Source organism: Pipistrellus kuhlii, unplaced genomic scaffold (genome assembly GCF_014108245.1).
Source record: "Pipistrellus kuhlii isolate mPipKuh1 unplaced genomic scaffold, mPipKuh1.p scaffold_m20_p_12, whole genome shotgun sequence".
NCBI classification, from domain to species: Eukaryota; Metazoa; Chordata; class Mammalia; order Chiroptera; family Vespertilionidae; genus Pipistrellus; species Pipistrellus kuhlii.
Window position 1 is genome coordinate 19,985,413 of NW_023425427.1, and position 15,722 is coordinate 20,001,134.

General features: G+C 43.2%; 1 protein-coding gene across 1 annotated transcript; it reads left to right on the forward strand.

Annotated features, from left to right (window-relative positions):
- Positions 1-223: 223 nt before the first annotated feature.
- ISCA1 (iron-sulfur cluster assembly 1) lies at positions 224-10,306 on the forward strand. Its single transcript, XM_036433620.2, has 4 exons — positions 224-410; positions 4,253-4,306; positions 7,267-7,372; positions 8,635-10,306. Exons 1-4 carry the CDS (start codon positions 330-332, stop codon positions 8,781-8,783), a joined length of 390 nt encoding a protein of 129 aa, XP_036289513.1. The 5' UTR covers positions 224-329; the 3' UTR covers positions 8,784-10,306.
- The last annotated feature ends 5,416 nt before the right edge of the window (positions 10,307-15,722 follow it).

Here is a 15,722-nt window from a genome sequence, read left to right on the forward strand (position 1 = left end):
GCCTCGGAACCAACCAGCCTGGCGGCGCACCTGACCCAGAGGCAGGGCCCGCAGCCACGCGCCGGCCCGGCTCCCACACCACGCCCAGCGCCCTGGGAGGCCACCTGTCCCCAGGCCCTGCCTGCCTAGTCACTGACTCGCCCACGGCCCGCCCTCCGCCCGTCACTCAGACGGCCCGTCCAATGGGAGCGGGGCGGGGCGGGGCGGGGCGCGGCCTGAGGCGGCCGCGGCGGAGCTTGTGGCGTCAATGCGCCGCTGTGTCCATGGAGAGAGGCTGAGGCATCTGAGCTGCTGCGGCCCGAACCATCAGGGGCCCCGGGACGGCCAGGATGTCGGCTTCGTTAGTCCGGGCCACCGTCCGGGCTGTGAGCAAGAGGAAGCTGCAGGCCACCCGGGCCGCCCTCACCCTGGTGAGTTTCCGGGCGCACGGCCTGGCCCGTGACATTGGTTCACCTCCGCTCCGCAAGGGGAGGTCGGGGCGGCGGCGTGCGCTTCCGGCCGGCCGGACGGCGGGGCCCCAGCCCGCTCCACAGCTCCGAGTCCTCCACCCGAGGCCCCCGTCCTTGCTGGGAAAACAGGTCCGGGAGGGGCTGCCTCTCCCGAGCCTGCGCCCCCCCCCCGGACTACGTTTCCCATCGGGCCGCGCGCCGCAGGGGGGAGGGGCGCTGTGCGTGTGTGCGTGACCCCGGGGTCGCCGTCGGCGCGGCCTGCCTGCCGCCCGGGATCCCCCGGGAGCGCCTTGGGGGGCTGTGCTGAGGCCGTGGGTTTGGAGGTCGAACGGGACAGAGCTGGGCGAATAAACCAGAATGTACCCGTGAGGTGCGGGGGGACGGAAGCCGGCGGCGGACCTCGGTGTCTGCGGGGTGATGGGCAGAGTGCGCTCCCCAGAGCCCACCCCCTCTGGCTCGGACGGAGGCTGCAGGGCACCAGGGGTCACTTCCTGGTGCTGGGCGAGCGGAGGCTTTTTGGAGCACCCTCCGAGCTCAGGCCGTGCGAGGCCGCTTACGGAGAACAAAGGAGGAGCGAGATTTCCTACCCCGAGTTTGTTTACAGCCTTTTCTGGGTGAAAGGTCTGACATGCGCAGAGGGCGCGGGCGTGCACCCTCAGGCCGACCCCCGACTCTGGCTGCTTTCAACCAGAGGAAAACTCACGGAGCATGAACCATTTTAAAGTGTTCAGTTCAGTGACAGTACATTCACAGTATTGTCCAGCCATCATGTCTACGTAGTTCCAAAACGTTTCATCCCAAAAAAGAAAACCCTGTCGTGTGCATTTGCAATTTGGGGAGATGAATCCCATTGGAAAGCTAATGATCGGTGTCCTTCTCACACACACCTCCCTCTCTCTGACTAAGGAGAAGACTTTGTTCAAGTATTTGTCACCCAGATACGAGGAAAATGGGTTACTGTATTGAGGTGGAATCGTTGACCTAGTCATTAGTTATACATAAGTTTCTTGGAAAGGCATGGGGTTCTTGAGAAATGCAGGGAAGTGGGAAGGCTGCTAGCTTGCAGCCTGTTGTTGAGTGGAAGTTTTTGTGCCATTTCCCTGGTTGATTTTTACTTAAGTGCAAAGTTGCTGACGTGTGCAAGAAGATTTAGAGCAAAGTGGGCCCGTTAAGCTTCTGCCAGGAAGTTTTCTTTTAGTCCCAATTGTCCCCTGTTTAGTCATTCTGACTTGTTCAGAAAATCAGATCCGCCACTTGGAAAGTTACAAGAACCTTTCCCCCTAAATGGGTATTAAACTACTAGGGTATCCGTCATTGGTAGCACTTCTCCCAATGGAGTTTATTTGGGATTTGCCTGACACTGAAAAACTGAGGGTTTCTCTTTTTACTAAGAGTTCAGAAAAAAAGAAAATATGTTATTTTGTAAAACTTAATTAGGTCACTTAGAAAGTCACTTGGAGATAAAAACCCTTGGGGCCTGTTGACAGCTTAGTGAACAGACCCCTCCCTTGAGTTTTGTTTACTTCATGCAGTGGCGTGCCCTCTACACTTTGACCCACCAGCTTTACCCAAGCTTATACCTTGGGTTGTACTTGCAAAGAATATTTTCTCATGGCTGTGTCTTTTTTGTGTAACTTGTCAGCTGTCTTTGGCCTTTTGACAGTAATTCGAGTAAGTTGTTCGGGCCTCGTGGGAAGTATGACCTTAAAAATTATGCAAGCTAAGTTTTTATTTTCAGTCATTTAGAAGGGTAAATGAACACTTTAAATTTTTTTCATTAATATTTCTGTGAGGTTGGAATGCTGTGGTTTCCAAAGTCAATAAAAGCCATAATTCTTCTCGTCAGCATTTCCTTCTTTCTCCCCCTGGGTACTGTCTTGTTGAGCTGCTTTCTTCCTGTTAGGATAAAATCGTGAGAAAGGGCCTTTCTGGACACTGGTAGTGATTTAATTTTTTTTTTCCAGTGACATTGGTAGTCATTTACGGACACTGGTAGTAATATGTTTTGTTTTTACAGTGATACGCATATATATATATATATATATATATATATATATATATAATTTTAATAACTGAAATCAAAGTTTCACTGCACATTTATTTTTATCAACTGCAATGCATGTTTTCTATTTTATGTTTGTTTTCTGTGTTTTAAAAATGCTAGTTTTGACCTTCTGGATTGGTTCCTGACCTTTCTAATTTGGGTGCAGACTTTGCTTCACCGTCCTCATGTGCCTGGGTCCCCACGGGGCAAAGCAGAAAAGCATCCTCTGGGGCCACCCATTGGGTCTGCTCCCGCGGCACAGGCTTGAGCTCTGGCCACAGCTACTGCCCCGTCACCGGTCATTATGTCTTTGGGGTTTCACAAACCATGAGAATGTCAGTGCAAAAAACTGGAGGACCAGCACAGCATTGTCAGCTTCTGGAGCTAATAAAGTAGGAAGGACACAATTTCATCGTCGTAACAACAGCTGGCTTATACTTGCCACTGCTCTAAATGATCTTCATGAATCCTGAAGAAGAGGGACTGCTATGCCCATTTAAGCCAAGTAGAGGACTGGGACACAGCTAGGAGGTAGACCAGGAAAGCCCTGGCACAGACTTTGTCCCTAACAGCCTCCTCCTCAGGAAAGTGCAGTCAGTGGTACACATGCGGTACGTTGTGATGTTTTTCTTAGTTTGAGGACCGCTGGTCTAGGTTAAGAGCATTTCTCCCCCAAAAAAACTCCTCTCTGTTCTCGTGTCTATTATTCGTTAGCTTAGATACCCTGAAATACTGATGTAAGCCAACTTTAACATTGTTTTTAATATATTTATTTCAGAGAGAGGAAGGGAGAAGGAGAGCGGGATGCCCTCCTACTGGGGATCCAGCCCACAACTTGGGCCTGTGCCCTGACTGGGAATTGAACCTTAACCTCCTGGGTTGATGCTCAAGCACTGAGCCACACTGGCTGGGCAAGTCAGCTTTAGTATCTGAACATTCGGTGGGGCTGGGATGAGAGAGACACTCTGGGTTATTTGTTGATGGTAGCACTCTTTCATCTAGGTATGCATTTTATTGGATTGAAACAGATATGGGGTAAGCAAAAAGAGCAATGGAATTAATAATCAGCAGGAAAAATGCCTGAAAGTTTTCTTTCCCAGGAGTTAACTTGATTCATTCATTGGCTTGTGAGCGTATCAGGCAGTGTGCTTATTGCTGGGCATACAGTAGGAGCACAAAATAGATGCTGCCCAGAAAGAATGCATTTGTGGTGTACGTAGATAATATCATAGAGATTATGACAGGGAGTGGACCTTTGCTGGGGGGAGCAAGATGAAAAGGCTGTTGCTAGAAAACGTTTTAAAAATAAAGAGAATGATTAAGCCCTGGATGGTTTAGTTGGTTGGAGCATTGTCCCATACACCAAAGGTTGCAAGTTCTATTCCCAGTCAGGGCACTTACCTAGGTTGTGAATTCAATCTTTGGTCCAGGTGCATATGGGAAGCAACCAATCCAAGTTTTCTCTCCCTTCCCTTCCCTTCCCTTCCCTTCCCTTCCCTTCCCTTCCCTTCTCTTCCCTTCTCTTCTCTTCTCTTGTCTTCTCTCTCTCTCTTTCTCTCTCTCTTGAAAAATCAATGAAAGCATTTCCTTAGTGAGGATTAAAAATAAATAAAAATAATTACTTTAATTAAGTACAGTTCATATGTTTGTGTATAAAATCCACAAGGTACTCTGATGAGAATGGAACAAGACTAGAAAAAGCATAAGACTTTGAAAAATGCAAATTTTGTAGCTAAAAACTTAACATTTTATTTTTCAGACACCTTCAGCAGTAAACAAGATAAAACAACTTCTTAAAGATAAGCCTGAACATGTAAGTAAAACCAGTCAAATACTTAGTAAAAAATGAAGTTGTATTTTCACAGTGAATTCGTCTTGTGATAAACAGATGCTTCTATTAATTAGGGGTTAGTTTATTTGAGCCAAACTGACAACATAAGCCAGAGACCAAGATCTCAAACGTTCCCTAAATCCACGTAATACAACAGGATTCTCAATGAAAAGGAAGTCACTCTCTTACCCCAGACACTTCATCATCATTCTCCCTTTAAGAGGCAACTTCTTAGTGTCCTTTGGAGATAATCTGTACATTTTATTTACCGAGGCCCGGGTTTCCCAGCTTCAGCACTGTGGTTTTGGGCTGTGTCATTCTTTTTTGGGTTTAGATTGCTGGATGTTTATTTGTCAGCTATAGCCTTGCCAGTGACTCCACTTCACCCCTCAATTGTGACAACCAAAAATATTTCCCTGGAGGGAACCACTGGCCTCAACTCTGCTTGTTAAGCTTGTGTGTGTATTTCTTCTACTTAGGTGAGAACATACCACATATGCTGTAGTTACACTTTGCTTTTTGCCCCTAATGAAATAGCCTGAAGATCTTTTCCTATCTATCTATCTATAATAATAAAAGCATAATATGCTAATTTGACCAGACAGCTGAGCAACTTTCCAGATGAGCCGCGGCTGTGAGGACCAAGGCAAACTGCTGCAGCAAACTGCCACGGCCGCAAGGGAAAAGCCCCTTGCACAAATTTTGTGCATCGGGCCTCTAGCGTATATTAAAGCCTAAGCAACCAGAAGCAGCTGGCTGGCAGCTATGAATCGCACTGACCCAGACCTGCTGTTGGGGCCCAGACAGCCCCAAATCTGGTTCACCTGCACCTCAGACCCAGACAGGAGGGAGGAGGGAGCCCAGTTTCTCGCAGAATGGGCTGTTGGTTAACTTGCTGCTGGGACCAACCTCCCGCGGTTCTCACCCCGGCCAGTCTCTCCCTCCCTCTCCCCCATCCGCCCCAATTGCCAGCCAGGCCAAGGGACCCCACCCATGCATGAATTCGTGCACCCGGCCTCTGGTCTTTACATAAAGATCCACCTCATTGTTATTCCTGGCTGCATTTAATAGTACAGTCCATTGAACAAGTTTGATTTATTTAACCAGATCCCCCATATTAAAGTTTTTTTGTGTTGTTTTCATTCAGTGCTGCCACAAACATCATTCAACAAATATGTAGTGTCTGTAGTATACCAAGCTCATTGATCTAGGCCTGTAAGCGTAGCTTAGTGCATGTACACAGGCTTTATTCCTAGATGTGGAATTGATGAGTAAGGGTACATAATTTTAATCTTATGGCATCACTAATTGCCTACAGAATACTGTAAATTACTCCCAAGACTGTTAACATTTACTGCTTAGACTATAGAGTGGTTCTAGATTCCATTGTACAGTGTCCCATTACAATGGGAGTTCTAGCTCCTTCCTGCTAACGTCTGTCAGTGTTCCACCTCCCTTTGGATACACTAATGACTAGAGTAGAAATTGACCAAATGAAACAAAAATTAACTTTGTAGATTTGTTCATGGTGACATGAAAAGAATTGAGCAAACACTTTATCAGATATCACTGTGGCAAAGTCAGTCCCTTTTCCAGATTCCAGTTACCTAAAGCTGTACTTTCAGAATGGGTTGGACTTCTGCTTGCTAAGTTAAATACTATGCCCTGAGCTGCAGAACTTCAGCTAGACAATTTATTGTGTATTAATCATACTGAGGATATTAACTACCTCCAAGACTCTCTAAGCTGGCACTAAGAAGGTGAATAAATCTGTGGCTCTGTCTTCTTGCTGTTATTTGAAGACAGAAGAGACTAGTCTGAATGTTTTCGCTCATCAACACTCCCAGACAGCTTGACATTCTAACCCACACTTTTCACCAGTGTCTTCCTACTTCATGATCGCTTTCCGAAAGCAAGCAAAGGTTGCTGCTTTTCCGAGAATCAACATCTGCTTAGTGAAATACTTCGTATGATGATACTCTTGTTATATATATAAATGAAAAAGTAGTTAGGATCCAAGAATAGAAATTCTGTAGACATTGTTAGAAAATTGCATTAAGGTAGACATTGGTATTTTAAAAGTGCTGTTTGGTCACTTTTTAAATTTCTTACATTTCTGTTGGCATCAGTCTTTTGCTTCCTGGTATTTGAGAGTGTTGACACAGCTCTGCCATAGAATGAAGGCCCTGTTAGAGGCAGCATGATTGTGGACCTTGGCGAACGCAACCATAGGGAACACCTCATATGATGAGGTGGAGCAGTAGTGTTTTTGAACAAGTTCAGTTTTTTAAGTTGTCATCTCTGCCATCAGATACTTTTCTTTTCCTTTAAAAAAAAAAAGAAAAAAAAATGATTAGCCAAAACTGGTTTGGCTCATTGGATAGAGCATCAGCCTGCGGACTGAAAGTTCCCAGGTTTAATTCCGGTCAAGGGCATGTACATTGGTTGCGGGCACATCCCCAGTAGGGGGTGTGCAAGAGGCAGCTGGTTGATGTTTCTCTCTCATCGACGTTTCTAGCTCTCTATCTTTCTCCCTTCCTCTCTGTAAAAAATCAATAAAATATATTTTTTAAAATAATAATAAAAAAATAAAGTGATTATTATTATTATTATTAAATTAAAATACTTTCCTTTACAATGTTATTCTCAGAGACTATAGTTTGGGTTTTACCCCCTCTGTATTGTTTTCTTTGAATATAATTAGTTTTGATTCTTTTTGGGCCACCTCTTAGTGTCCTGATGGTGTTTGTACATAAGTAAAAATTTAAAACACTTGCTTCCCATCCCACTTATACTTGCTAAAGGGCTATTTTATAGTCAGGAACCTAATATATATCTTTTAGCTTATGAAGAAGTGAATAATATATATCCGGGACTTTTAAAATGTGATTGTCTAATCTGTACTATGTTAAAATTGAGTTTTATTTACAATTGTTTTTCAGGTAGGCGTGAAAGTTGGTGTCCGAACCAGGGGGTGTAACGGCCTTTCATATACTCTAGAATATACAAAAACTAAAGGAGATTCTGATGAAGAAGTTGTTCAAGATGGTGAGTATTAAACTTTTTTGGGCACTTTGTTTTGCCTAAAATGTTTCTCCTTATATAGCATGAAGAGTAATAATAACAGTAGGGATGGCATATATAATGTTCACTATGAGGTGACATGGTTTGAGAGACTTTCCAAATGAGAATGATACCACATTGTCCCCATTTTGCCGGTAAGAAAAACTGAGGCAGGAGAGATTAAATAATTTGTATAGTTTCACAGAGCTAGTAAGTGGCCTAATGAACATTTGAATCCAATCAGATTTACGACAGAAGCTGTGCTATGGTAGATTATTGGATAAATGTGTTTATTTGTTTCAATTATGAAAGCTTATTCTGTGCAAAAAGTTTTTAAGATTATAAAACTTCAAAATGAACCAACTGCTTTTGTGTGAAGTCGCAGTTTTACATATATGTCAAATAAGCAATGTCATGTCATGCTTTTGAGGACTCTGTACTTTCATTTTTAATTGCCACATTAAAATTTCCAGGTCTTTAATTATATTTGCCCCCACTGCCTGCCCTTAAGCCTGTTTGAAACAAACAGTGCTACAGCTTTGGGGGAACTTCAGTGCACATGGGTTTTGCAGTGGTGGCTTCATGCTTTAGAAGTGTGCTGTTGGCTAGCTTTCCTGGATTCCTAGTGTGAGTTCGTTTTATTAAATATGTATGGTTGTATTTAAATAGTGACTCAATTTCTTATAAGGAAGAAAGCTTTCTTAAACTGATGGTATTTATGAAGATGCTGTCTTCTGCCTACATAATTACTATGGGTTATGTATTTACCAGTTTTCTAGCCCATGCACAGAAGGACAGAATTGCTGCGTCTTAAACCAGCCCACTCTACCAGTCTTTGGTGTGTCTCTAGGTGTGGCAGTGTGGCATGTGTGCTGATGGCATTATAGGGTTTTCATAAATGTATCATCTCCATCTTTATAAAATTCACTGAATGTACATATTTTCTTTATGTTGCAAATTTGAAAAATGGGTGAAATATAGTGAAAGGCAAATTCTAGTTTTACATAGACTTGTCATGGAATTTGCTTGGGTACAACTTTCTGACCTAATTCAATTGTTTTTACATAGGTTATTGTGTAGAAAGGGGACCGGAAACAGCCCTGACTCCCTTAAAGGAAACAGTGGGAGGTTCCGGAGCGCCCTGTTTGGGTTCTGTCAGTGTTACTATTTAAAGCTTGCTTGAGCCGTGGCTCGGCAGGGTCTATTGGTGTGCAGGCCTGATATGACGTGTGTTTTCTTCTCCCTAGGAGTCAGAGTGTTCATCGAAAAGAAAGCACAGCTAACACTTTTAGGAACAGAAATGGACTATGTTGAGGACAAATTATCCAGTGAGTTTGTGTTCAATAACCCCAACATCAAAGGAACATGTGGCTGTGGAGAAAGCTTCAATATTTGACTCCTCGGGACTGCTCTGGCTGTCCGCTCCAGGAAAGCTGTGGAAGAACTCGTGACTGTCACGTGCTTAAGGTTGACAATGCATGCTGCCTTACGAGGAAAATAAACTGACGCATTTTGAAAATGAAGCCAGTGTGTTAGATTTCAGAAGTGGTATTTGTCTTCTTTTTTAGGGGACAGAATATGAGAAGCCATCACTCTCTTTGGGTCATTTTTCTGATCTGTAAAGAAAAATAAATCCTGCCCTGTACTGAATTCTCTTGCATCCTTTCTGTCAGAACCAGTTTTACAGAAGGTGCCGGCCTGGGTGGGTTTCGGGAAACACATTCTCAGTAGGTGTGCACTCTGTGTCTCCGTTGAATGTAGTGAATGTGCATCTCTAGGCCAGGTTGATGGTTCTTAAAATTCAGAGGCAGAAAGTCCTGACTGCTAGGTTGACATGGTGGTGCTTGGTTTTTCTACCCAAACTTGGCTCAGCCATTCTACATTTTGATCCAAAAATGTCATTGTCAGATGCCTCATTTCCTTACCCTTTAGCAGCATCAGCCTTCGATGCAAGTGTCAAAGATTTCCTTGAAATACAGTGCAGAATGGTTTTGAGTGATGGCATCAAAAGGTAAATACTTCGCCCACCATTTTTCATCCATTTACTTTGCCACTCTAAACATCTGCTGAAGGTGGGATCTCAAGCTGACTTAGATCCTTTCATTTGAAAGGTCTCCTACAAGCCATCTAGCCCACCCCCTCAGTTCTATTCCTTAGGAAGCAAAACCCCAGGGAAGGAGGAGGGCTTGTGCCCACCTGCACACACGGAGCGGGGACCACTCAATCTCCCCTTCCGTGCAGGTGACAGGCCAGGCCCGGAGCGCCGAGGCAGGCATCAAAGGTAAAAGGTCAATCAGGCTTCCTCGCTGAATGATGTTTTGATAAGATTTCTGTGTAATTTGATGGAGATCATATTTTTATTTTGAGTGAAAAGGATCTTATTTGTAAACCCCTCTATGTGAATGACCATGTTGCTTCTTTCTAAGTATGAAGCAGTGGTTTATACCTGCAGGGAAGACGTGGTAACCCAGAGTGCCCTTTTGGGATGTAGTGAGTGTAGCAGAGCACAGGATTATCCTAAAGTTCCCAGGATGCATAGACTTCCTGGGCCCTAAGTCCAAGTGCTAACATTTTTAAATCTTAATATTTTAACCCAACATTTTTGTCACCAGTTTTTCCCTTTAACAGTGTTCCTTTTGTAATTTAATTCTCAATTTTCCTGAGCTTGACATATTGTTTTATGAGATGCCATATGCTTTTTTTTTAAAGCCAAGTCTTATGAATTGAAGTAGCTAAGTTCCTTGAAATGTGTCATATTTACTAAAGTACCTGTCACAAATTGCACCAAAACCTAGAGCAATTGCTTTATGCTCATGAGTTTATATCAATTGTCAACCCACTTATAATTGTGCAATACTGAATGTCTGTAGTGATTTGAGTTGTCAATAAAAAAAATGTGGCCTCTCTGTGATCATGAAATTGCCTTTTCTTTTTAAGGAAGACTGGTTGGGGAATAACAACTGTGATAGCTACTTATGAATAGTTGCCATACTTTTCCTGCTGCCAGAACGTTCTCCACCTGATGCTGTTGCGTTTCAGTTGCTGGGTTCTCCATGTCACAACCATTGACACAACCATTTCCAGTTGCTCTTGGCTCCACAGTCCTCCACATTCCCTTTCTTGATGCTGTCTTTCTCCCGGTCTCACTTTAAGGATCATCCATGTCATCAAAGCTGCTTCTCCAGCCTCCCACACAGATTTCTTTCAGGCATTCTCTTCTGTCATCTTCCGTACCAGGAATGCTTTCTCAGGGCTGTCTTCCGAGTTTTGTATTCACCTCCAAAAAGACGCTTAACAGTTCGCTTCAGGCATATTCATGAGCACCTGCTCTCCACTCGCCCTGAGATTTCACAGATGACTAGTCTGTCTCTGGCCTCTAAGATCTTCGAGTTGACAAATGAGGCAGACACCAGTAAAGAAAATATGCTAAGTGTTGCTCATAGCTAACGTTTATTACAGACTTGCTACGTGCCCAGGATTGTTCTAATATAATCTTCACAACACCGTGAAGTAGGCCTGACTTCTGTCTTCTGCGTAGAGAGAGCCTGAAGCACATAAAGTAGTTGGCTAAGGTAACACAGGACGTGGCCAAGTCGATGACAGCCCATGGCGTCTGGCTCCAGCCCCAGGTTCCTAGCAGCGAGGCCACATTGCATGTCAAAACAAGTGCATTCGGAGGTATCAGCTGGACTGCCCCGCGGAGCTTGGAGAAGGTGTGCGATGAGGCAGAGCGCAGGAAGCTACTGCAAAACCAAGCAGGGCTTGCGAGGAAGGCTAAGGTGAAATCAGTGCAACTCCATGAACAGACCCACCGACAAGGCCATGATTTTGCGCCTCATGGCTGCCCACACCAGCAAAACTTGTTCTGGTATTTTTTATTTTTGTTTGTCTCTTGCACAATATTGAAAGGATCTTGACAGGAGCTCTGTCATTCTCTTTGCTATTCACCTAACACCAGGCACATCCTAAGTATTTTGGCAAAATGATTCCGACAGCTGTTAGCAGCCATAACGTGTTCTGTGTCCTATTCATCCAAGCTCCACTCCAGACCCCAGGCATCCTGAGCGACGGGTAGACCATCAGCTTTGTGGAGGGTTCTTGATGCAGAAGCAGAGCCAGAACCGGTGGATTGCCACAATAAAAGCCCACTCCTCCACATCCTGCTAACTGGACGGCTCGGGCCACTGTGGCTAAACACCCCGTGAGACGGCAGGGGTGCTGGGCCACACTGCCACACAGCGTACCCCTGCCCTGTCTCAGGACCGACAGAATGGTGTTTTTTTCTCAACAAGGAAAGGGTGGAGCGGGGTTGGAAAATTCCCTACAAGATCCGATGTTCCTCACATTCCTAGGTTTCACTTAGCAGGAAATACCTTTAAAAACAAAACAAAACAAAACAGCTTCTTGTCTAGTTGTGGTGCCTCAGAGATCAGGAAATGCAAAGCCTGTGATGTTAAGCCGCCTGGCCCTTCCCTGCCATCTAACACCCTACAGAGCTTTTTTAACTTTTTTAAAAATTACCTTTCCACCCTAACCAGTTTGGCTCAATGGATAGAGCATCGGCTTGCGGACTGAAGGGTCCCAGGTTCGATTCTGGTCAAGAGCCATGTACCTTGGTTGTGGGCACAACCCCAGTATGAGGTGTGCAGGAGGCAGCTGATTGATGTTTCTCTCTCATCCATGTTTCTAACTCTCCATCCCTCTCCCTTCCTCTCCATAAAAAAAAAAAAAAAAAAAAAAAAAAAAAAAAAAAAAAAAAAAAAAAAAAAAAAAAAAAATCAATAAAAATATATATATATAAAATAATAAAATAAAAAGTTCCTTTCCATCCTCCACTCTACCCATTTCCCTCATGCAGGAAGACAATCCCCTGGCCCTTAATGTTACACAGCTGTTTATGTGGCTTTGAGGATGTTCCTATGTCACAATGGACAGGCACTCATTTACTCAAAACTTAGCTGAGCATTGGGGAGATGTCAGCCACCCTCCTAGACCATGAGGCCACTGGATGAATGGAACCCAGCCCCTGCCCCAGGCACACAGACTCATGCAGAGATGGCCACATACACCGGTGATTACTAAGCAGGTGGTAAGTGCAGTGACGAATAATGGGCATAATGACATGAAAAGCACAAAAAGTGAAGAGGAAGCCAGTATGGGCTTGGCAAGGAGCGCAGGGGGGGATGGGGGGGGGGTTAGTGTTAGGGTTAGGGTTAGGGGTGTGTGTGTGAAGTGGGTAGTGAAGAGAGAGGCAGGAATGGCCAGAGCCAAGAGAGAAGGTGGTGGCTGGGAGACTGTCCTTCCTTCCAGGAGGTCCCAGAAAGCCGGCCCCAGCCGATGGCGGCGACTGTGCCTGTACAATCTCCCTCTTCCTTCGGGGCCTTCTCCACAAACAGCCCTGCCTTCTCCCTGCATGTCTGTGCTTCTTCCTTCTGCGCCACATTCCCACAGATTCTTGGCCCTGGCGTGGCTCTGCTCCCCCCATGCCTGGCGTCCCTCCTCCTCCTTCTCCCTTCATCCAGCCTTGAGCGCCTTGGAAAAGATGAGAGCCACGTGTGGAGGAGATGGGAAAATAGGAGAGCTTCCTCTCCCCCTCCCCAGAACCAGCGCCTTGAGGACAAGCAGAATGGCGCAGGATTTCTTCACACTACTCAGGACAGCACGCAGTTTAACGCATGAGTTGTTTATTTCTGGAATTTTCTGCTTACTATATTTGGACCACTGTTGACCAGGGATATCTGAAACCACAAGAATGTGATCTTTCAATCTAGAGATTAAAATCTTTAATTCCAGGAAAACCTTCTTGAATTTTAATTTTAAATTTTTTTCTTTTCCGGGATTTTGTTTTTCCTCTCTTTAGGATATCCAATTAAATATGTAATAGCTCCTTAGCTCAACTTTTATACCTACCATTTTCTCTCTTAAGTCATTCTAAACATTTTTATCGAGAAATAGTTTATATACCAAAAAACTCACCCACTCAAAGTATACAGAGCAACCCACTCACCATCACCACAATCAATTTTAGGACATTTGCATCACTCCCAAAAGAAACCCCATACAATTAGCAGTCATTCGCCATTCCTTTATGCACCCAGATTCAGGCAACTACTAATCTACCTTATGTTTCTATAGACTTGCTAATCCTATATATTTCATATCAATGCAATCATACAATATCTGGCCTTTTGTGGGTGGCTTCTTTTATTTGTTTATTTATTTGTTTGTTTGTTTGTTTGTTTTTACTTAGCATAAATTTCCAAGATTTATCATACTGCAACATATTTCATTTCTTATCACTGAACAGTATGCTACTATATGGATGCACCACATTGTGTTTATCCATTCATCAGGTGAAGGCACTAGGGTTGTTTTCACTTTCTGGCTGTTAAGAATAATGCTGCTACTAACAGTCATGTACAAGTTTTTGTGTAGACGTGTGATTTCTCTTAGATCTATACCTCAGAATAAATCTTCTGGTTATATGGCAGCTCTATGTTTGACATTTTGAGGAATTGCCAAACTGTTTTTTCAAAGTCACTGCACCATATTTTATTCCCACTAGTAATGTATGAAGGTGCCAATTTCTCGAAATTATTGCCAACAATCATTATTATCTGTATTATAGCCATCCTAGGGAGAGTGAAATGATAGTCAACTGTTGCTTAAATTTGCATCTTCATGATAGCTAATGACGTTGAGCACGTTTTCATGTTTTGGTGGCCATTTGTATATCTTGTTTGGAGAAATTTCTATTCAAATCCTTTGCCCATTTTTAAGTTTATTTGTATTTTTACTGTTGAGTTGTGATCTTTGTATATTTGAATATGAATCCTTTATCAGATATTATGGCTTGTAAACGTTTTCTTCCATTCTGTGCATTGTCATTTTCCCCTTCTCCATAGTGTCCTTTAAAGCACAGAAGTTTAATTTAATGAATCCCAGTTTATGTATTTCTTTATTCTTTTTGCTTCTGATTTCTTGTATATCCAAGAAATCCTTGCCTACGCCAGATTACAAAAGTTTATTCCTATGTTTTCTTCTAGGAGTTTTTTTTTTAGTTTTTCACGTGGATATCCAATTGCCCCAACAACATTTATTAAAAACAAACAAAAAAAATTCTTTTTTCCACTGAATTGTCCTAGCCACCTTATTTCTATTTCCTGTTCCAATTTTGCTTTTGTTTGCCACAATAGTTAATTATCATTATGCTTATTTCCATTTTCTCTTCAGTTCTATTACGTTCTTGCTTAGACTGACATAAAGGGATATTAAATAAACATTCTGCTTGATTAAGTGGGGAGTCAGAGTGAACAGAGATGCGATGAAGAATGCATATGAGCAATTATTATTGTTTCAGGAAAAAAATGAATTCCCCCACTGGCTGAAACAGAGAGAACATGTATGGCTTTGTGTGACATAGAAATATGATTTGTCAATGTTTGAAATGTTGAGAAGCAAATTGTGGATATGCTCTGTAAGTCTGGTCAAGAAATTTACATCTTGCCGAGACCGGTTTGGCTCAATGTATAGAGCGTCCGGCTTGGGGACTGAAGGGTCCCGGGTTCGATTCCGGTCAAGGGCATGTACCTTGGTCGTGGGCATATCCCCAGTAGGGGGTGTGCAAGAGGCAGCTGATTGATGACTCTCTCTCATCAATGTTTCTAACTCTCTATCTCTCTCCCTTCCTCTCTGTACAAAATCAATTAAAAAAAATATTTAAAAAAGAAATTTACATCTTATCCTAAAAGGAATAAAGAGCCAAGTTTGAAGAATGAACTAATGGGTAAAGAGGTGATTTAGATAGATTACTACTACTGCTGCTGTTACTACTACTTCTACTGCTACTACTACTACTACTACTAATAATAATAATAATAATAACAGCAACAACATGCAGGCAAGAAAACCGGTAGGTGATCTTCGTAGCAGTTCAAAGATGAAGTCAGTTAGGCTTCTTATCAGAATCATTGATTCTGATAAGAAGACTAGAGAAGATACTTTTTAAAAATCAACTTCAAAATGAAAGGTTAAGAGATAAGGTGGATAAAAACTACATCAGAATTGATTATTGAGAACTCACTGTTACCTTTAAGATTTCAATTTTGATTCATCAGTCAGGGTAGAAGCTCAGTGTTGTTATACTGAAGATTAGATTAGGAGAATATAAAAAAAATAGCAAGTACAGAGGTAAAGGCAAGCTAATACCAGCCTAGAGTCTAATGTGGGAGAGGACTTAGGTACCACTTATTGAGGATACCAATTGTATAGGTTTTGTGGCCATTTTTAACCCTTCAAAAAGGGATTAAACATAATTCCATCTGCAAAATGCCTG

Excerpts from the sequence above, each read along its gene's own strand:
- ISCA1 (XM_036433620.2), top strand. The coding sequence starts at position 330 with ATGTCGGCTTCGTTAGTCCGGGCCACCGTCCGGGCTGTGAGCAAGAGG. Across the intron at positions 411-4,252 it reads CCCGGGCCGCCCTCACCCTG|ACACCTTCAGCAGTAAACAA; the intron begins GTGAGTTTCCGG and ends TTTATTTTTCAG. Across the intron at positions 7,373-8,634 it reads TGAAGAAGTTGTTCAAGATG|GAGTCAGAGTGTTCATCGAA; the intron begins GTGAGTATTAAA and ends TCTTCTCCCTAG.